Source organism: Ostrea edulis, chromosome 10 (genome assembly GCF_947568905.1).
Source record: "Ostrea edulis chromosome 10, xbOstEdul1.1, whole genome shotgun sequence".
Taxonomy (NCBI): Eukaryota; Metazoa; Mollusca; class Bivalvia; order Ostreida; family Ostreidae; genus Ostrea; species Ostrea edulis.
The window spans coordinates 12395243-12418250 of NC_079173.1; the positions used below are offsets into that span (position 1 = coordinate 12395243).

General features: G+C 34.2%; 1 protein-coding gene across 2 annotated transcripts; it reads right to left on the reverse strand.

Annotated features, from left to right (window-relative positions):
• Window positions 1–4391: 4391 nt before the first annotated feature.
• Window positions 4392–22645, reverse strand: LOC125666829 (uncharacterized). Of its 2 annotated transcripts, none has more exons than XM_048900147.2 (10): window positions 22498–22645; window positions 18327–18473; window positions 16203–16815; window positions 15439–15529; window positions 13810–13944; window positions 12457–12580; window positions 11139–11270; window positions 10049–10386; window positions 8462–8603; window positions 4392–7457 (listed from the first exon to the last, which is right to left on the reverse strand). In XM_048900147.2, the coding sequence occupies exons 1-10, from the start codon at window positions 22538–22540 to the stop codon at window positions 7159–7161; spliced, it is 2064 nt and encodes a 687-aa protein (XP_048756104.2). In that variant the 5' UTR covers window positions 22541–22645; the 3' UTR covers window positions 4392–7158. The 2 variants fall into 2 exon arrangements, with proteins under 2 accessions (XP_048756104.2, XP_056007933.1); XM_056151958.1 differs by lacking the exon at window positions 22498–22645 and adding an exon at window positions 22141–22281.
• Between the last annotated feature and the right edge of the window lie 363 nt (window positions 22646–23008).

The window sequence follows — 23008 nt, forward strand, 5'->3', positions numbered from 1 at the left end:
GTACTGTTTCAGTCATCAACACCAAATTGAATAATCCGGAATTTCGTTCAAAGATTACCCCCCCCCCCCCCCCAACAAATTGTTGAATAATAGGACATTTCCAGATTAGATGATAATTTTTTTCCTCTTCACAAAAAGCACAGAAAGTGTCAGCTTTACTTATCTTGTACATGAGACTATTGTTAGCTAGAATGTGATGATTGACTCAGTATTGAAGCCATACAATTTACTGTTTTGTGTAATAAGGAATATGAAATAGTTTTCCATCAGTTGGTTCAAAATATTTACCTCACTTTTCTTCACCGCTGGGTTTACAACAGGTTTATTTGAACTAGCATACATATAGGTTTTAAACCTTTCCTCGTAACAACAAATACTTTGATATCACAAGGTCTATGGTCTATGGATAAATCCATCCCTACAAAAATAAGATCTCCTTAAATCTGCTTATATAGACTAATTAGTGTCTAACATTGTGCGAGACATGATTTGTTTTCTAGTTGAATTAAGGTTATCTAATGACAAGATCCTGTAAATCAACTTTTATTTGCGTGCGAGAAAATTTCGCGAAAATATCACCGTCGCGAATATCTTTCGTCGCGAACCAGTCCTTGAATGTCTGTCATAGGCTAAAAAAGACTCGATCGCGAAAAGAACTCGTCGCGAACCAGTTTACCACAAGTGAATCACGAAATAAAATATACCGCGAATAAAAGTTTGTCTACAGTATAGCTGTATTCATCTGATAAGTCCACTACACGTGTTACGCCTTTTTCATACCACGATTAAAGGGGCATTATAGCTGTCATTTTGTCACCAAAAAAATAATTAAATGAAAATTGCTATATATCATATATTTCAGTAATAACACCAGTATTTAATTATTTTAAACACTTTTTAACCTCAAAAGCAGGAACATGAATGCGTAATTTTCGTGATTAAATAACTACTCCCTTGCAAGACATAAATTCTTCCTTATATATTTCTTTACACTAAAATCGGTTTATTCGGTTTCTCTTGTTTTTGTGCAAAATAAATGTTTTCATCAGTCGTTAATATAAATTCTTATACCATTGAGAGATTTAGAAAAATGGTTGCCATCACTTTCACAGCTAATGCCCCTCTAGTAATAATTTTTGTTATACCACAGAGGTTGGGTAAACATTTTCTTGCCAATATTTAGTTTCTGCATTATTTTGATTTTCTCTAAAATCAGTGAATTTTAAAGTATATCAACAAAATTGATTAAAAACGACTGAACATGCTGGTCCAGCTAGTATTTGTTAGCTTATTAGAGTCAATTGTAATTTTGATTAACGTTTATGAAATGTGATCTGTCTTATATAAATTCCACATTTCTGTCCCAGTCATTCTGTTTATACACTTGAGTTGAAAGTGCAGATGAGGTTTTCTGATGGAAGTTTATCCGTCTGTCTGTCTGTAAACTTTTCAAATTTTCAAATTCTTAACCACACGTGCCACAAAGCATCCTTGAGTATATGAGAATCAAATTTTGTAGTAAAGGCCCAAACTCCCATACAAGGGGAGATAATGGGAAAAAGTGAAAATAGGAAGAGAGTCTTTTCTCAAGAGTCTATGGATTGCTGAGGGTGGGGTCACAATGGGGGTTCAACGTTTTATATAGAAATATATACGTAAATTCGTCTAAATGTAAAGGTGAAGATAACGAACAGTGATCAATGTCAGAAATCCTCTAAAGAATACGTAGTTTAAAAGAGTAGGGCATACACGGACCCCTGGACACATCAGAGGTGGGGTCAGGTGTGTGGGAGTAAGCAAAATACCCTGTCGAACGGTCACATCCGCCGTGAGCCCAATATCTTGTTCAGATAAACGAAGTAATCCGTAGTCAAAATTGGTGTGCAAACCCCCCAACCCCCCCCCCCCCAAAAAAAAAACAAAAACAACAATCCCCCCCCCCCCCCCAAAAAAAACCCCGACCGAACAACTAGTATGAAACACACCAGACAGCATTTGATCCAATGATAGGCTGTATTGGTTTAGATTGTTAAAACGACCACAGATTTGCAAAAATGTTGATTTTAGATAAGACTGTTGAAACCCTGTAATATCAACTTATTTTGTCATTAGCCTCGTTCAAAGTTTTATATAAAAGTAAACATGTAAATTCTTCTCACTAACCGCAAGATACGCTATGTCAACTCAACATGTACAAGACAATTCTTTGAGAAATGTTTTTCTGTAGAAAAACAAAGATAAAATATGTAGAAATAACACAATGATTCTAATTAATGTTGTGTCGATTTAGTTCAATGAGGCCTCAAGAAGGATTAAGGGTTTTACACATATTTGAAAATCTTATCAATAATCACAAGGGTGTGATAATACACAGCCTCGTACACTCGGATTTATGACCATGACACCTGGAACCAGGGCGATTACTGTATACAAGGTTATTTTCGTCCTGTTTTATTTTCGTTTTTCTTCCAAGTTTGCTGGCGGTTTCGCCCCGTTTTAAATTCGCCCGGACACAGTTGTGTTAAAAGAGAGATAAGTGAGAAAAACAATTTCGCCCAGTCTTAAATTCGCCCACTGACAACAAGGACGAAAATAAATCGGGAGTGAATATTTCCCAGCATACAGTATATAATATAGACTGCAAGTTTTACTTGGGAATTATATAGAGATCTTAAGTGATTCTTTACTCAGTTAATGATCCTTGTTTTATCGCAATAGCAGCTAAAGATCCTTGTTTTATAACAATAGCAGCTAAAAGTACTTGTTTTATCGCAATAGCAGCTAAAGATCCTTGTTTTATCGCAATAGCAGCTAAAGATCCTTGTTTTATCGCAATAGCAGCTAAAGATAATTGATTTATCGTAATAGCAGGTAAAAGTACTTGTTTTATCGTAATAGCAGGTAAAAGTACTTGTTTTATCGCAATAGCAAATAGATCTTGAGAAATATTGACCCTGGAAAAAGCCTTTCAAAGTTAGAACATGTACATCTACTCCCCTCCCTCTCTCTCTTAATAATTATATTATTAATGAAGGTAACTACTTAATCATACCGGTATATATATTCCTAATTTCTGACTGTTTATTAGTATATTTAGGGCCATCGTCGCAACCCACGGTTTTGAGCCCGTACAAGCTCCCGCTGGAGAGCACAGATGAGAAGCGCCTGTGTGTAACTGACGATGAATTTGGGCATGATCTTCGAAACCTTCCTTAATGATCAACCATGACAGTTTCTTCTGTGATTTGTTCATTGCATAGACTCGTAATTTGCAATTTCGAGGTGCGCGAAGCTTTCATGTAAAATTCAACCTATCTGGCCCAGTGGTTGAGAACTTTAAATGAGTCCACTTTTTTTTTTTTTTTTTTTTTTTTTTTTTTACATTTTTGTGATTAGCTTCTCCTTTGAAGGGATATGGCCCTCCATTTGAACACACTTGAATCCCCTTCACCTATGGATGATTTGTACCGATTTGATTGAAATTGGCCCAGTGGTTCTGGAGAAGATGAAAATGTGAAAAGTTTATAGACAGACAAAACGTGATCAGAACAGCTTACTGAGTTTTCAGCTCAGGTGAGCTAAAAAGTGGAAAACTGAGTATTTACGTTCATTTCTTAAGTCCAGGGGGTCATAACGTGGCAACAACAATAAACAGACCAGAAAATTCAAACTGGATCAAGTTTACTAATGTTTGAATCTGTTTACAAATGAAACGGCACCAAATGTAAATGTTATGTACCATGCTGTCTCAGAAGCGTCTGCCAATTTCCTATCAAAACAAATTCTCGTTTAATGGTAAATACAATGTCTGTTGGTCTTGTAGGTGAAGGTCAGTCATGTCACTTTTAATGCAAAGGATCATCGTCTTTATTCGGTATATACATACATGTACATATAAACATACATACATAAATATCAAGGATAACCCATGAAAGCCCGAAAGCTTATTTCCAATGGGGTCCTTTGATGCACGGATGTTTGCGCTAGGGGTCATTTATGGGGATAGTATAGAATTAACTCTATCCTATGAACTTGAAATGTATTATTCTACGTATGTACACGTAAAGTTCTACATTAAAAAATGGGCTTGGATCATACGGTCACAAAGATGATTGATTGATTGTATCTTGTACGTCCCTCTCGATTTTTTCCCCCCACTCATATGGAGACGTCACCAATACCGGTGAAGGGCTTCAAATTTAGCCCTTTGCTCGGCGCTTACGGTCATTGAGCAGGTAGGGTTCTTTAGCGTGCCACACCTACTCTGCGACAAGGAACATCCGATTTTAAGGACCCGTGACATCCACACCTGATGCCGAACGTGTGGCGATGGAACTGTCACTACCTGTTTTAAAGATTTAGGTCTGTAAAACTGAGCTTTTAACAATAAATGTGAAATCCATTCTTTATTATGCAAAATTCACAACACAAACAAAGAAATGCATGCTATCATTTATATTTCTAAATGAGTACACATTTGATTTGTTACAGGGAGTATTCGGAGAAGCTTACTGTGGGGTCCCTTTCTTCCCCCAAGAGTTGGTGGCTGGGTCAAGGTTTTGAAAAAATATTGATCACCTATTGTTACCAATACACTATTTCACAGAATCAAATCGGGAAAAAATAATAATAAACTTACACATGCATCTATACTCAACTGATGTTTAATTTCAGCAAAAATTGCCCCCCCCCCCCTCCCCCTGAATATTGCTTTGTCATCAGCTCTTTGGATATTCCCTGTAACATCACAATCAGCTTTCACTGAAGGTGTCAGGTTTTACACTCAACCTGCCATACTCCTGTTTAATTATCTAGCTTTGTAGGTTTCTCACTCAACCTACCCATCTCATTTTAAGCCTTCGAACCTTAGCACTTTCCGTTGTATGTAAATGATCTTAGTTTAAATGATAAACATAAAGATGTACAGTACATTTTTATCACACAATAAAACAAAATTTTACCACCACCCACTCCAAAACAGTAGAGTTCAGGTTCTCTAAAATGTATGAAAATATTTTTTCGTGTTATTCCCAAAAAAGTTTAACATAATTTTCCATTATATATATATATATAGAATAAAATCCAATACTCCAAAGTTTGAGTATTGGATTTTATATATATATATATATATATATATATATATATATATATATATAGGTGTGTGAATTTGTAATGGAAGATTTAATATTCTGATGGGAGCATTTAAAAAAGTCCATGAAGATATGAACGTTATTTTCACACAGAAATATGAAAAGAAGCAGGTCTTTCAGCATTGAGATTTCACACGTGCCTATTCTAATTTCATAATATGACATGAAAGCTTGCGTTACAAAAATGTTTAAATTCACGACATAACCATATATGTATGCCTTTTATTTACAGAATGTACAAACTCAATCCAAATATATGCTAACCATCCCAATTCATAAAGGGGGCTCCTCTTGCTTACAAGTTTGATCTCAAGTCAAATGTAATTTAACTCCCTCTAAACGAAGTGGACGTGGAAATCTCCCTCCAAGTAGTTCTAGGAGGTTCACATATGATGGATGAAGCGATGCATTTCAGACAAATAGAGATCAACCCCACTCCTCCCTCTTTTTTGTGTTCAACCAAATTTAAACTTTCCAAATGGCATACAAATCCAAATGATGATTTGCAGGAGATTAAATTCATTTTCTTTTTTAAAAAAAAGGTCAACATTATAATTACCAATATATCCAGTATATCACAGATAAATGACATCAGTTCATTATCAAGTACACAGGTATTTATAGGTCTAGTTAACAGGGTGCCACGGGAGGGGGTGGGGCAGGGGGGTACTGTTTTCCTGGATATGGCTGCTCTAGTTTCACAAAGTCTAAGGCTCGTTTACTTGGATCTTTCTCTTTTGTCATTGGTGAAATACAACTATATAATTGATAGTTTATGACAGGGGTAATCCTACTAAGAGCACCAGCCACTAAGTACACAACATGCTCACCTGGCACTATATCTAGATGGTGCATTTCTCTGTTTGCATACTCAGCTGTGATACTGTTAGATAGAACTATATTGGGAAGTTCTCTTATTGATAAAACAAGGTATAGCACAACATTTCACAATGGCACCAGTGACACACACACACACACACACACAGAGAGAGAGAGAGAGAGAGAGAGAGAGAGAGAGAGAGAGAGAGAGACAGACAACAGTGTTACTCATTACACATTAAATTTTGGTTTCAGCAATTTTGATTGTGCCTGAAGTTCTATATATGACATGCTTTATCTATCAATAATTCAAAATCAAGACTGAAGAATACCTCATAGAAACCATTGAACAATGTAAAGTTAAGAAATTTCTCAAAACCACCTCCAGCAAGTGTGTGTGTGTGATTCATTATAACGAGTTTGGAAGCAGGGGAAAAAAAAAAAAAAAAAAAAAAACCCACTCAATGAACTAGTTCAGATTTAACCGAGAGCTGTCCTAAGCAAATCTTTAACTAAATACGGAAAATAGTATTGTTAATAGGAAGTCCTTATTAAGAAAATCATTATCAAGTAGTAGCATTAAAATATCATGTTACATTAACTGATCTTCAAATAATATGTCCCTTCATTATCAAATGTAAAAAAAATTATAACTGTGAAATTCCTTATTTTTGTGGTTTTTTTTTCTCTTGTGGTAAATATAACTGGCCTTGATCTGGTGGGCACAGAGTTGTCTCTCTTTATAAAGATGTTCACGAGGTTCTCTGTATAATTTATCAACATATCTGTACCATGAAAACAATGAAAATACCCACCCATCCTCTTAAATGAATAAAATCATGATATCATGCTAAGCAATTCTCAAAAACTTGGTCTCTACAAAAATTATCAGAAGGAGACAGAATTTGCTGTTAGACATGTTTACATTGCACAACTCTCCGTTATAGCCATTTCAGATGGATAAACCATTAAATGTATATACTATTCTCAGTATCTGACAAAACAATTTAATCTGCATCAAAATTTTAGAATTTAAATTTTAAATAATATATGCCTTTACTGTGTTTTTCTCTCTAAAACGGCTTGAACTTAAATGTTTACATTTGGATATATAACAAAAACAAATGAAATAAATTTTGTTTGGTCTTCTCATTTGATTATTAACAAACAGTCTTCAGCATGGTACAATTTAAGCTTGTAAAACCGAGAAATCAGGAACATTTCCCAGCAAGGTGTTGTCCACAGCGATAGGCTTGGTGTCGTCCGGGTCGTACGGCAGCATCCTCTTTCTTCCTTTGCGGCGACATTTGATGGGACCAGGCGACATGGGTTCCTCGAACTGGGAGGTGTTGCTACAAATCGAAGTCATGGTGCTCAGCTGACGGGTGGTTGTACGGCGACGATGGAAAGACCCCAATTTTGATGCCATAACTTCATCTCTTGCATCTAAGGCAGAGTTTCCAGGAATCATTTTTTTCCTCTCCATGGCTGAAAAAAAGGTAATCAAACAGTGATACTTATAGGACAACCGTTACCTTCATATTCATGATTATAAACTCTTGACATTTTCCCCGACATAACGCCCACGTCTTATCAGTCATCTGAGCATTAGTTAAAAGCATCACTACGTCCAACTGCTACAAAATCTATGATAATTTTTCTGTTCTGCATATCTAAGCTAAATTCTAATATTCAGCAGCAGTATAAAACAAGACATGTTCTTTTAAAAAAAACACAAAAAAAAAACCCACTGAAAGTGCCCATATTGATGAAAAACTTTATATAACTGTGATTTCATCATCGAATACAAATATTGTGTTGTTTTTATCAATGTTCCAGACCATGAAATCAAATATCAAATTTTTGCTTATACAATAGAAGAAAACAGAACCTTGCAATCGATCAACAAAGCAGTATTTTTGCCCGGCACAAAAACTGATGAAATTACATTTCCGCAAGTACAACGTTAATATTCCTTCTATAGTGCCCATAACAACATTATATTGACCTTGACCATTAACTGATACATTCCAAGGTCAGCAGACTTCTTCTCCTGCCAACTTACGACATCTTGTGTAGGAGAGTACACTCAATGGTCAATCAATTCATTTATTTTTAACTATTGCCAACTGACAAATGTCCTCGCCCAAGAAACCCTAATCACGAATCTTTTTCAACAGTTACTGTACATTAAATTATTGCAATGAGATTAAAAGATAAAGCCTGGATGTATTTTTCTGTAAATTTAGCTTTTTGGCTTTGACTTTTAAAACCAAAAATTAATAAGGGTTCTTCCTTTGCTCAATTTTCATCATTTTATGATATCATGAAATTGTTACAGATGCATACTTGAGCATATCATTATATATCTCTGTAAATGTGTAGAGAAAGAATAGTCAATAACAATTTTCTGACTTAACTACCTCTTCTTTCATATTTCATAATCATGCATACACTCCTAATAAAATAATTTAAACGCCCTGAGGCCTTACCTTCAATCTTCAGGAGGGCTTGTTCTGCAGAGAGTCGGTTTTTGGGTACACCCTGTAAGAGACCTTTAAGAAGCTCCTTCAGTGGAACGCTTGCTTTTTCTGTTAACATCATCCTTAACACCATATCAGGATCCCGTGCATTCTGTAAGATAATTCTAAATTCTTAGGCTTTGCATGTATCTGATTGACTCTCCTACACCGACAAGGTATTTCTCTAAAGCGATGGCTTACTTAAAAAGATTACATATGCCACAGCATTAACTGATTTATCTATTGCCATAACCCTGTAAAACCACAGTACTGATAATGCTTCAGGGTTTTAATGATTAATCTTGATCAGTGATTGCAGTTATTAACATTGTCAGTGTTTGTAATGATTAATCCTGATCAGCGATTGTAATGATTAATCCTGATCAGCAATTGTAATGATTAATCCCGATCAGTGACTGTAATGATTAATCTTGATCAGTGACTGTAATGATCAATCTTGATCAGTGATTGTAATGATTAATCCTGATTAGTGCTTGTAATGATTAATCCTGATCAGTGGTTGCAGTTATTAACATTGTCAGTGCTTGTAATGATTAATCCTGATCAGTGAGTGTAATGATTAATCCTGATCAGTGAGTGTAATGATTAATTCTGATCAGTGACTGTAATGATCAATCTTGATCAGTGATTGTAATGATTAATCCTGATTAGTGCTTGTAATGATTAATCCTGATCAGTGGTTGCAGTTATTAACATTGTCAGGGCTTGTAATGATTAATTCTGATCAGTGCTTGTAATGATTAATCCTGATCAGTTATTGTAATGATTAATCCCGATCAGTGATTGTAATGATTAATCCTGATCAGTGGTTGCAGTTATTAACATTGTCAGGACTTGTAATGATTAATTCTGATCAGTGCTTGTAATGATTAATCCTGATCAGTGAGTGTAATGATTAATTCTGATCAGTTATTGTAATGATTAATCCTGATCAGTGCTTGTAATGATCAATCTTGATCAGTGATTGTAATGATTAAATCCTGATCAGTGCTTGTAATGATCAATCTTGATCAGTGATTGTAATGATTAAATCCTGATCAGTGCTTGTAATGATCAATCTTGATCAGTGATTGTAATGATTAATCCTGATCAGTGACTGTAATAATTAATCCTCATCAGTGATTGTAATGATTAATCCTGATCAGTGAGTGTAATGATTAATTCTGATCAATTATTGTAATGATTAATCCTGATCAGTGATTGTAATGATTAATCCCGATCAGTGAGTGTAATGATTCATTCTGATTAGTGATTGCAGTTATTAACATTGTCAGTGAGTGTAATGATTCAGTCTGATCAGTGATTGCAGTTATTAACATTGTCAGTGAGTGTATTGATTCAGTCTGATTAGTGATTGCAGTTATTAACATTGTCATTGAGTGTAATGATTCAGTCTGATTAGTGATTGCAGTTATTAACATTGTCAGTGAGTGTATTGATTCAGTCTGATCAGTGATTGCAGTTATCAACATTGTCAGTGAACAATTTATCACAATGCATTACTCAACAAATAAATTAAACCAAGAAATTACATACTGCAATGATGATATTAAGCCTGAGTTTGTTGGGATCCTCTACATTTCGGTACGACAGGGCTCCCTCGGTGTAAAATTTCATTTGGGTGTGTGTTCTTTCCACCATGAACTGAATCACCAGAGCGAAGGCGAACACGTCCACTTTCCCTGTCAGTAAGAAATCCTCAATATTATCCTTGAACAGATTGGAGTATCGGCTCTGCAGGAAGGAGCGGCACATTTCTGGTGCCATGTACTCGGAGGTCCAGCCTTGATAGTCCTGTTGCTGCATGGCCATTTTGGCTGAGCCAAAGTCGGTCAGCTTAACTACCATGTTATCAGTGACGCAAATATTCTCAGCTATAAAAGAAAAATAATAAAATATGAAATACCGTTTAATTTCTTTCTCAGTATAACAGACAATTTCAATGCAAGACATTTGGTTATATTATTCCATAAAGATATCAAGGAAGAATAATATTTTGGGGAATTTTACTGTCAAAAATTCATTTTGTGAAGCACAATTATGGTACACATATTTGTACTCCCAAATGATTCATGTGAAGACACAACACTAATTGTAAACTATAATCAACTAGACATTAATTAGATTAGCACACCTAAATCTTGAACATTTCTAACTAGCTCTTCCAACGTAACAACACGTCACCATTAAAAGAAAAAAATTACTAAACTTTATCACTATGTGCTAATAGAAACATATGTCCACTAACAACGTTATAATTAAATCTAACATAAATATTCACACTGATAATGGTCCTCAACATTTATAGCATGACCTTGACCTTTCCGCACAAGAAGAAGGATTTTTTTTATCTTCTTGTACAGTTAAAAGTTTTGATCAGACTTAAGTTGAAGACAGATGAAAAGACAAAGATATAAAGACAACTACACCAAATACAACATGCAACAAGACAAACAGACCAAAACACAATATAACACCCCCCCCCCCCCTTCTAAATTTAAGACAACATCCATGTGACAAATTCAGATATTACAACCAACTAAACCCCAAAATTTACATCATATTCAATATGAATTGTTATACACAAATTCTGTTTAACTGCAAACTTATATAAGAATCTTCATACGTTTCAGATCCAGGTGTTTGATCTGATGTTCATCTAGGTATTTCAGGGCTGAGAGGCCTTGTCTTGTGATTGACCAAACGATTTGTTCCTCCACCACCTTTCTCCTCAGGACAAAGTTCAAAAGGTTCATACCTGAAATATTAATTAATTCTTGTAATTCTATGCTGATATGAAAATTGACAATGTGTTTGTGTGTGAGTGTGTCTGTGTGTTTAAACCTGTAAAATTAAAATTGCTTAAATGGCTTCTTTCTATCAAAATTTTCGACTTGGGCCAAACAAATGTACCAATATCATGTGGGTGACCAAGAAAAACTTACAATCAATGAGATATGTTTCATTGGATATAGAAAAAAATACCAAACAAAAAAAAGTGGTTGTTTTGGTGTGTTCAAATGAGTTTGCAGAGAAAAAGAAACATTTCATTGAAAACGTTAGAGAATCAAGTGATGGCAGCCTTACACCAGCAGTTTTTGATTAGAAATCACGGTTTTGTGGACCTATCATACTCCTGGGAGGGAGGGGGGATAATTTGAACAAACTTGAACCTTCACTATGTTATGAAGATTCATATAAATTTCAAATTTTCTGGCCTAGTGGTTCTTAAAAGATCTTTAAATGACCCCACCTTATTTTTGCCTCTTTTGATTATCTCTACTTTGGAGGTAGCATGGCCCTTCATTTGAACAAACTTGAATCCCCTTTCCCCAAGGATGATTTGTGCCAAGTTTGACTAAAATTTGCTCAGTGGGTCTTGAGAAGATTTTCCAAAGATGCCACAAAATTTTCACTAATTCTTGATAAAGTGCATGACACTTCATTTGAGCAATCTAGAATCCTCTTTTCCAAGCATACTTTGTGGCAAGTTTGGTTGAAATTAGCCCTGCAGTTCTTGAGAAGAAGTAGAAAATGTTACAAGTTTACTGAAAGACAGACTGAGACTGGACAAACAGTGATCAGAATAGCTCACTTGAGCTTTCAGTTCATGTGATCTAAAACTGTCTTCAATCCAGATAGACAAATTTTATTGGGTCATGTGAGCTAAAACTTTCTCCAATCCAGACAGACAAGTTTTATTGGGTCAGGAATATTTTGGGGGATCCTTTTCAATATGATAAATTTTTTTTAGAATGTAGAATGTTGGCATTTCATTTTCATTTCAGGCAATCTATACTATCATGTTTCAAATAAATAAAAAATCTTCGGCCTATTTCATCATCTGCCAAAGAGCCAGCAGCATTTCCCAGAGCACCAAAATCACCTACTCCATTCTTTGTCTCAGCTGAAAAAAACACAATCCCAAAACCTTCAATTCTAACCTGCATACTCCATCAAGATTTCAGAAATTCCTTCCCTTTTGATGTAGCCGTACAGCGAAGTGATGTTCTCATGCTCCAGGTAGAGCAGTACCACCACTTCCTCTACTTTAAAGTCCTTCTCCACCTAAAAATTACAAAACGTGCCATTTATGTTCTTCAGCATCTACAAAACATGCGGTTTATGTTCATCAGAACCTATATCAAGCTATACTGCAGAGTTAAAATAAACATTCCAGGATGTTGCTTCACAATGAAACAGTCGTACATGGTGAGTAAGAATTTACCTGAAGTCTAACAAGTGAGTAAAATATGACAGAGAGAGAGAGAGAGAGAGAGAGAAGCAACCAGATATGCAAGTTTTGGTATACATAATTGAAATTGTGACTGATGATCTTCTGGATAGCTTCAAATATTTTTGATAAATCAGTAATACATAAAAATGTCTATTTAATTGCATTCAAATGTAAATGCCTTGCAGGATATATATATATTATTACTACAGTAACTTGATCCGAAGAGTCGGATCACGTCGAGTTGACAGGCGCGGATCATCAGATCACACGAGACGCGAAGCGTCGAGTTTGATCTGATGATCCGCACCTGTCAACGAGACGTGATCGAACTCTTCGGATCAAGTTACTGTAGTAATGATAAATTTATTATATATCCCCATTATATTTTAAATCCGCATTTATAAGATACTAAATATAATCCAAATTATCAAAAAATACAGACATACAGTGAAATTATGTTTTGTGTACGCAGATATACTTTTTTGTTTTGTGACGTGCTCAATATTTTCCACAAATAACGTTGCGTTGTTGCATTGTGACGGCATCAGTTTCAGAGGATACTGATACGGAATCAGAAAACCACAGTGTGGTGATCCGGAGAACCGGATCACACGCTGTGAAATCCACAGTATCAAAGAACGATACATTGATGGGTATATAATAAACTTTAGTATTGTAGTTTCATTAATCTTGGTGTTGACAAAATTGGTGCTTGCTGCTTGGGATTCATTTGATAATTGTTTGGAAAACCTAGATCCCTAATGTTAAATAAATACCCAAACTTAATGGCCAACTGAAATTGTAGAGCAACCTCCCTGGGCAAGACCTCCCCCAAAAAAATAAACCCCAAAGAAAATGCATTTTCTGGAACTTAAAAGAGATGTAAAATATATTTGATGACATTTTCTGTATTAAAAAAAAAAGTCATTCAGTGAACTTTTGACTTCATACCATTACTCAGTAGCAATAAACTGAACAGTATTTATAACCTATTCATCAGTACACACTATCACTCATAATTACTATGTGCTATTTTCAAACATATACAATTATTGCATACCTTTTTGAGGACAAACTGCTTTTCCGTGGCACAATCTTTGCACAAGTCCACTGAGCCAAATGACCCCGCCCCAAGCTGTTTCAAAATCGTGAAATGACCCTCGTTGTATTCTTCATATCGAGAGCACTCCAACTCCTGAAATGATATAAGACAGTTTCAATCTTTCCTTTGCAGTACTTAGAAAATATGTTTCATTGCATTTAAGGAGGAATGCTACACTAGAGAAATTTTCTGTGGATGAACAGTGGAGGATATGTAAAAAATATTTTGAAATTAAGAACTTTCAAATTAACTTTATTTATTAAAAAAAACATAAGTAGAAGGTAATATGAAATAGGGATATTGTGCATGAGATTACAACAAGTATAAACAATTTGTCAGGGTGTCACAAAGAAAGGAATATATCAATAATATGAGTTTATTACAGATAAATTAATAATACAAAAGGAGGACGGGGAAAAGATAAAACATATCATAACCTCCATTTTACTTTTTAGAGACAGTTTCTCAGCATTGTTGATTTTGTTGACAAAATTATTCCTTTGAATTTCAAGATATTAGGATAAGTACAAAATTTAATATGCAGTAAATCTTTCCTTTCTTTACTAAAATAAGGACCTTCCAAATGTTATGAAACTCATCCTCACAATGTACATACTGGTTGGTTTCTGTCGATGTTGTGAGTGGCTAATTATCTTAAGGAGGAGCAACACTAACACATAATGGCTGACTTCCTCTTGAAACATGAATGAAAATAAAAATATCAGCCATGCTTATACATTCTTTTCAAATTTCATTTCCCAACTGGATAGTTATATCAGTAAGTTAACATGTCGACTATTGATCTTTAGGTAGTGGGTTCAAGTCTACCAGCTAGGGGTTTTAATTTCTTCCAGATTTTCTACTAAAACAGCATTTTTAAACTAAATAAGTTAAATTTGAAAGTTTTCAATTTCAAAATATCATTGTACACACTCTCCACTTTCCATTAATGTTGGATTTCTCAGGAGTGTCATTCCTCTTTAACTAACAGGTACATGTCAAGGTCCATTAATCTACAGAGGCCAGTGTTCTAACATTCAGAACAAAAAAGATTTATACATGAAAAGCATACTTAATTCCAAGTTTCTAACCAATAATAAAATTGACACATATTTAAACATCCTTAAATCTATAAATAATAATTATGTAAACACTGTGAAATAACAAGACAGAAAAAATTTGGTTTTGGATTCTACATTCAAGTCTTGATTTTATTGTAAGACTAGTATATATATAATTGAAATGTAATTGGAATTACATGTATGTGATTTTGCAAGCTAATTAAATAAATTACAATTCCTTGTAAATGAGGGGAAAAAAAATGTTCAATTACAAATTACTTTCAATTACTTGAAAATTTGTGATTAAAACACTCAATTACAAATATATTGTTCAAATATCCCATCTGTAAACAATTTTAGTGACATAATGCAAACATCACATTTCTAAATCTCAAATCTATCAAGAGAGTTGTTTTGGATAACAGTTTGAGATGAAATTCAAAGCGTTGTACATGAAACATACAATTTGGGTTATGAACATAATTTTCTCCTGTTCATAAAATGAACACTGTAATGAATTACATACTGAGCATACGACTCCGGTGATACCATTCTTTAAATTCTCGTGATTGTTCAGGAGTTCCACAAGAGCTTCCTTTTCTCCGTCCACTACTTTCCTATCATAATCAAATTCAAGATGTCAAAATAGCACCAAAAAGATCAAAACGAGTTGTAATCTTTGTAATACTACTAAAAATCATTGAATATGAAGTAACTGAACTTATTAAAACTGGTCAAGGGCCGATAAACAGAATCTAAAACACCTGAAGCCTCATCTTGACAACACTTAACATTAATATCTAAAAATGATTTGCACAAAATTTAAGTTTACAAGCATATATATTCTACGGCTGAAATGATATGACTCATTCATAGCAATACTCACCACGGTTAGCCTCAATTCAATATTTTCAATGCGATAATACATGTTATAAGACAAACAAATAATAATTTTGAAGAAGAGATGAAGATTTACAGTCACAATTTTGAAAGGACAATGCTTCCAAACTGCAGAATGGTAAGAGGCCAGTGGAGTTTATCATTACTGTTTTGGTAAGATTCTCAGCTAACAACGGTCTGAACATTTTCATAGGCCATTTTATCCCTCAATCATGTACAAATACTAAATACAACCAGTCAAGCCCCGTGTATTTTACTGAAACCAATTTTAAGAAACATATGGAATCGAAGATTGAGGCAATACTGAATTGATTGTCCTTATTGAGTAGTATCAATACTTCCGTGAATCGTTTCAGCCCTACCATATTCCACTATTGACTAAATACCTACCCTTCCTTATAGCTTTTCTTCCTCTCTTTCACATTCGGAACAATCTCCCCAATCTCCTTCATCAACTCCAGAATTTCATTCAGATCATCAATGCCTCCAGTCCTCATCTGTATTCCAAGTTGTCCCGAGTCTATCACCTGGGGATGCGAAGTTGGATCCACCACTTCGTCTTCCCATTCCTTAACATTCTGTTTCAACTGACCACAGCCAAACCCTGGATCCTCCTCCTCAGACACCACCTTCTTCGACATGTGAAACATCCTGTCTGCAAATGGAGCATATTTTGGAGCTGGTGAAGTAGGTTGTGTCACTGTGTAGGACTTGTTACCATTGGTCAGCTGAAGAGGGTGATTTTTTTTATGGCTGCTTTTAACGACTTCAGGAAAACTGATCTTTACGTTTTGGTCATCATCATCATCGCTGTCAATCAAGATGACCTCTGGTGAAGGTGAAGGAGGTTCAAGGACTCTCGTTGCTCTGGAGACATTAAGCTTTATCTGGGGTTGTTGTTTGCTGTGGTGGGTGGGGATATATATGTTTTGTGCTTGATCTGCTCTAGTATTGTTCAGCTGTTGTTGTCTCAGCTTCTGAAGGAAGGAAATATGATCTACACCTGTTAAGAAAAACAAAAGAAAATTGTAAGTAAGTCGATTCAACGGCAAAATATGCTGTAACAGTCTGTATGTCGTACACAATATATCTGTTATACTGTATATAATAAAAAGTTCCTATACACTATAATGACTTGTTGCATCTACTGTATTTCAACTAAATTGTAGTTCTTATTTAATGTATTCTGTTGTTCATTTAATTTTTTTTTTTTTACTCAATCAGAAAATGATGAAGCCATTGCACACAGTCAACAAGAGGCCTATGGACCACATTGGTCACATGAATCACTTTGGCCCTGCTGTTGTTCAGCTATTGTGATTTTTTAAAACTTTTTAGAAATCTTTATTCCCATAAAAAGATTTGACACCATATTGTGGTTCAAACCTAGTTCCATAGGGTCACAACATAACCACATATTCATGATCCTATGGATCTTTATTCCCAGGGAAGATTGTAATCCCATATTGCCGCCCCAAAGGGTCATGATTTGAGCAAAACTTCTATCGACACTACATGGGAATGCTTGCAAATATTGTTATTAATCATGGCCCTGCTGTAATATTTTTGAAGATTTTTCTTGTATATTCCCATGTAAAACTTTGATCCCCTATTGTAGCAGCACCCTACCCCCAGGGACCACAATCTGAACAAACTTGAATCTGCACTACCTGGGAATACTTGCATATCAATACCAGTAATCATGTTCCTGCTGTTCTTGAGAAGATGATTTTTAAAGATTCATCTTGTATATCCCCATGCATAACTTTGGAAACCCTCCTCCCCTGGTGGCAATGATTTGAACAAAATGAAATGTACACTATGTCAGGAAGCTTTCATGCAAGTTTACACTTTTCTAGTCAAGTGGTTCATAAGAAAAAGATTTTTAAATGACTCCACCCTATTTATGTATTTTCTTGATTATCTCCCCTTTGGAAGGAGCATGACCCTTCATTTAAACAAACTTTAATCCCCTTTACCCAAGGATGATTTGTGCCAAGTTTGTTTGAAATTGGTCCAGTGGTTCTTGAGAAGTTGTTTAAACAATGCCACAAAAAACCTATAATGTCACATGAGGATAGAGTTACCCGGAAGTAAATACAGGTTTTAATGAAAAATTTCCGGAGACCAAATTTGTACATAATCTTGAAATTTCCGGAGACCAAATTTGTACATAATCTTGAAAATTTGCCATGTAAAACTGTGTACATACTGGTGCAGAATTAAAATCAATTACATTCCAGAATTTTGGAGAATCAAAATAGCACCCCCCCCTTCCCAAGCCTCCAGAAAAAAGCTATATTTGAAACAGTCCCCTGGCCTAAAGTTGTATGTCTGGGGCCAGTTGCACAAAAGTGAGTTCAGTTTAACTGATAGTTAACGTTAACACTATATAAATGTTCAAGTTAATGGTAAGTTAACTGCCAGTTAAAGTGCAACTGGGTCCTGATTTAGAAATAATAGTAAGTTTCATCTCAAGACAGGAAATTGATTCAATGTAAGTTTACACATTACCATAAGATGCTACATCAGGCTGCGGAAGCTTGGGAACTTCCCGGCCGTCATTCAACAACATCGGATGGTGTTCTTGACCACTGTCATCCATTGGCTGCTGATAAGCCAGTCCCTGCGAAACGACCACACGCCTCATTTTGATGGAGACTGAAAAAATAGAAAGATAATGCATGTAATTCACGTTAAGGACAATCCTCAGAAATTAGTCAAGTCTTAATAAATTGAAATATTGTGGATGTGAAGCATTTCAATAGGCGAATAAATGACAAAAATTCTGAGAATGGTTTATAATCCATCAGGACATATTTACATGTATGAATTTCTGGTATCTATATTTTCATTTGCCACGTACTCTAATACATAATACAAAAGCAAATGATCAAATGATTTTTTAGATGATTTACAGCTTTTGTAAACAACAAATAACTTGAAATTCATTATACAATTTTATAATTGATTCACATTCCATTATTGTAGCAGATTAATCAATAATCAATTATTTGTTTCATTTTCCTCTGAGTCAGGGCTGTCACTACTCTTAAGGCTTTTTTCAAGGCAACTCCGGGATTCATGGTTTTTGAGCAGCAGCATAAAACGATGTCAGACATTTTGTTTGATATAATATAATATCATAATCATAAGATATCACAAGATTGCTATGCGTAGCCATGTCCCCCACCACCACCAAAAAAGTTGGAAGCACAAAAGTCCTATAACTCCTTAAAATTTGTCAAATCAAAATGGCGGTAACAATATGATCAACTACATATGATGACTAGCAACCCTGCAAAATTTGAACAAAATCCGTACAGCAGTCTCTGAGGAGTTGCGTCCACAAAGCGTTCCTATAGTGTAGCATTCATACAAATTCAACAAAGTCCCAAACACCTGTAAAATTTGTCGGATCAAAATGGCAGTACAATATGACAGACTACATATATGGTGACTAACAATCCTACAAAATTTGAACAAAATCTGTGGAGCAGTTTTGTCGGAGTTGCGTCCACAAAGTGAAGTGGGACAATTTTTTTTTGATATTTTAATGTATAATTTCATGCCAGAATAAACAACATAATGATATGATTCAGAAATTAAAAGGATGCGAAATATGACCAGATGACTAAATAAGTATACTCGTCAAAAACGGATATTTTGGGTTTCTATTAATTTTACTTATATCAACTGCATTTGCAGCAGTGTTTATAATAAATGCATGGACATTAAACTGGGCTAAAAGCCAAAACCAGAAACCTAATGCAAGTGAATTTAATGAAACATAAAAAAATAAAGTTTTTCATTATTAGATAATTCAATCAACATGGACATTAGAGAGAATATGGCTGTCGTACAATGAAGAAAAGGAAGCAATGTTTGCCATTGTTTGGTAAAACCAGTGTATGAAATTAACGGAAGACCAGTTCTTCACAAAACTTGTCCAGTTTATAGTGAGATGATTCTAAGAATTATTTGTTTATAGAGTAAATCAAACGCACACTTCAAGACAATTACACATTGTTCTAAATTCTGCAGTTCAATTATTATTTGCTGCAATCCACTAATTACAAATCAGGCTTTAGAAAACATCACCAATAAATAAACAGTGTTGTACATGATGTATATGGATATTCAAAATCAAGTAATAAATCTGTCTCAAGTTATGAAAGAAATGAAATATATGTACATGTACAAATAAAGAGTACCATAAAAATTAAGGGTATTTGTTAGTTTGTTGAACATTGTTCTATAATAATCAGTCAGGTCTATATAGAATTTGTTACTTTGTTGTTGTTCTCTAGTAAATCAGACAGGTCTGTATAGAATTTGTTACTTTGTTGTTGTTCTCTAGTAAATCAGTCAGGTCTATATAGAATTTGTTACTTTGTTGTTTATAGTAAATCAGTCTGGTCTATATAGAATTTGTTACTTTGTTGTTTATAGTAATCAGTCAGGTCTATATAGAATTTGTTACTTTGTTGTTGTTCTCTAGTAAATCAGTCAGGTCTATATAGAATTTGTTACTTTGTTGTTGTTCTCTAGTAAATCAGTCAGGTCTATATAGAATTTGTTATTTTGTTGTTGTTCTCTAGTAAATCAGTCAGGTCTATATAGAATTTGTTATTTTGTTGTTGTTCTCTAGTAAATCAGTCAGGTCTATATAGAATTTGTTATTTTGTTGTTGTTCTCTAGTAAATCAGTCAGGTCTATATAGAATTTGTTATTTTGTTGTTGTTCTCTAGTAAATCAGTCAGGTCTATATAGAATTTGTTATTTTGTTGTTGTTCTCTAGTAAATCAGTCAGGTCTATATAGAATTTGTTATTTTGTTGTTTATAGTAATCAGTCAGGTCTATATAGAATTTGTTACTTTGTTGTTAATACTATAGTAAATCAGTCAGGTCTATATAGAATTTGTTACTTTGTTGTTGTTCTCTAGTAAATCAGTCAGGTCTATATATAATTTGTTACTTTGTTGTTGTTCTATAGAAATCAGTCAGGTCTATATAGAATTTGTTACTTTGTTGTTGTTCTCTAGTAAATCAGACAGGTCTATATAGAATTTGTTACTTTGTTGTTGTTCTCTAGTAAATCAGTGAGGTCTATATAGAATTTGTTACTTTGTTGTTTATAGTAAATCAGTCAGGTCTATATAGAATTTGTTACTTTGTTGTTGTTCTCTAGTAAATCAGTCAGGTCTATATAGAATTTGTTATTTTGTTGTTGTTCTATAGTAAATCAGTGAGGTCTATATAGAATTTGTTATTTTGTTGTTGTTCTCTAGTAAATCAGTCAGGTCTATATAGAATTTGTTACTTTGTTGTTGTTCTCTAGTAAATCAGTCAGGTCTATATAGAATTTGCTATTTTGTTGTTGTTCTATAGTAAATCAGTCAGGTCTATATAGAATTTGTTACTTTGTTGTTGTTCTATAGTAAATCAGTCAGGTCTATATAGAATTTGTTACTTTGTTGTTGTTCTCTAGTAAATCAGTCAGGTCTATATAGAATTTGCTATTTTGTTGTTGTTCTATAGTAAATCAGTCAGGTCTATATAGAATTTGTTACTTTGTTGTTGTTCTATAGTAAATCAGTCAGGTCTATATAGAATTTGTTACTTTGTTGTTTATAGTAAATCAGTCTGGTCAATATAGAATGTGTTATTGTGGTAGATCAGAAACAGAAGTATTGCACACTAATTTAGTAATGGACAATAAAAAACATGGGATCTATCTCTTCGGTTTCATTAAGGGGTGTACAAAACATCAGTGCTTGCAGATCAGAACAAGTTAAACTTCACCAAGAGTCCAATAGGTGAGAACAGTGGATTGTTCAATTAAAAAAAAATCACTTTGATCTGTTTATTATTTCAAGACTCTTAGTAAGAAAAAAAAAAAAAACCCAATCCCCTAAACACAATAAAACTATATTTACAGCAACCAGGAGGAAGATTAAGAAACATTCAAAAAGAAGGTGTGGAAGAATAGGAACAGAGTTCTGGATGAAACATGATATATGAAATGGAGACTGTGAAGGCGTAGGACTAAGATCATATAAAAATGTTTTAACCTGGTTTTTTTTATAAGGGGTGCTTTTAAACATAATTATATCATTTAGTACAGAATACTATTATATTATTCATAGGACATAATGCCTGGTAGTTTACATAGCTATTTCATCATATCCGAGAAATTCGTTTATAACTGTATAACGGAAGTGAATTACTGATGACATCCTGAGAAATTTAAGTCATTTGACGAATTTTCATGTACTATATTAACAATTAAACTCAATCAAAAGACAAAGTTACCTATTTACTCACTTCTAAACAAATAATATTCCAAAATCCTTTATACCGTAGTGAATATGACTGTGCAGATAAAGGGGATTCCCCCGTGGAAAAACCCTTGGAATGTCAAATTCAGACTAGTCACTTGACAACACTTTAAGAACAATCTTTCACAACAACAAATATTGAACAGGTAACAAAAAATGTACACTGTCACAAACACGTTCCGATTAATCGTGTAATTTGTCGTGGAAGAGAAAAATCATCAAATTCGCAGAAAAATGGCCTCCAATGTTTATTTCCGGTTGACTGACAATTCATTCAATGCATCTTAACTGCCATAGATAAAGAAAATAATAACTTTTAAGATCTAATGTAATAACAGTTTACCTGGATTATCCTTCATATTCTCCTCTAAGACTTCCTGTTCCATTTTAACGCTTTTTTCCTTGTTCTGTAATTTCGCATTGTTTTCACGACTTGTCGATTAGACAACCCGTTCGCGAATGTATTCGACTTCCTAAAGTTAACTTTAGTTGAACAACTATTCATTCGGATCTGGTGCATGAGAAAACAATGTTTTTGAGGGGGCTCACTATGGTTACTACACCTTTGTGATTAAGGAATACTCTAAACGATTTATGTAATGCAAAACGTTTGAAAATAAGATGTCAGTTATAAAATCAAGGAATACTTCTCATTATCAAAGTACTGAAAGTATCGGGGGAAAAGAAGGAGTTAGAGGGAAAGGCAACCCTAACCACATTGTTGCTTTTATAAATAAAGTATTACTTACTGATATCGTAAATAACAGTATTTAACAACAGAAATCCTTGCTTAACGATTAAATCAATATTAATCTATCATATATTTTAAATTACCCGCCGTTTTAATTTATGAC

What these genes read in the sequence shown, in the direction of transcription:
- LOC125666829 (XM_048900147.2), bottom strand. Translation starts at nt 22,540, where the DNA reads ATGGAACAGGAAGTCTTAGAGGAGAATATGAAGGATAATCCAG. An exon ending in AGCAGTTTGTCCTCAAAAAG is followed by an intron (nt 12,581 to 13,809) that starts GTATGCAATAAT and finishes TGTAATTTTTAG; the next exon opens with GTGGAGAAGGACTTTAAAGT. An exon ending in CAAACACCTGGATCTGAAAC is followed by an intron (nt 10,387 to 11,138) that starts GTATGAAGATTC and finishes TTTCTTTTATAG; the next exon opens with CTGAGAATATTTGCGTCACT.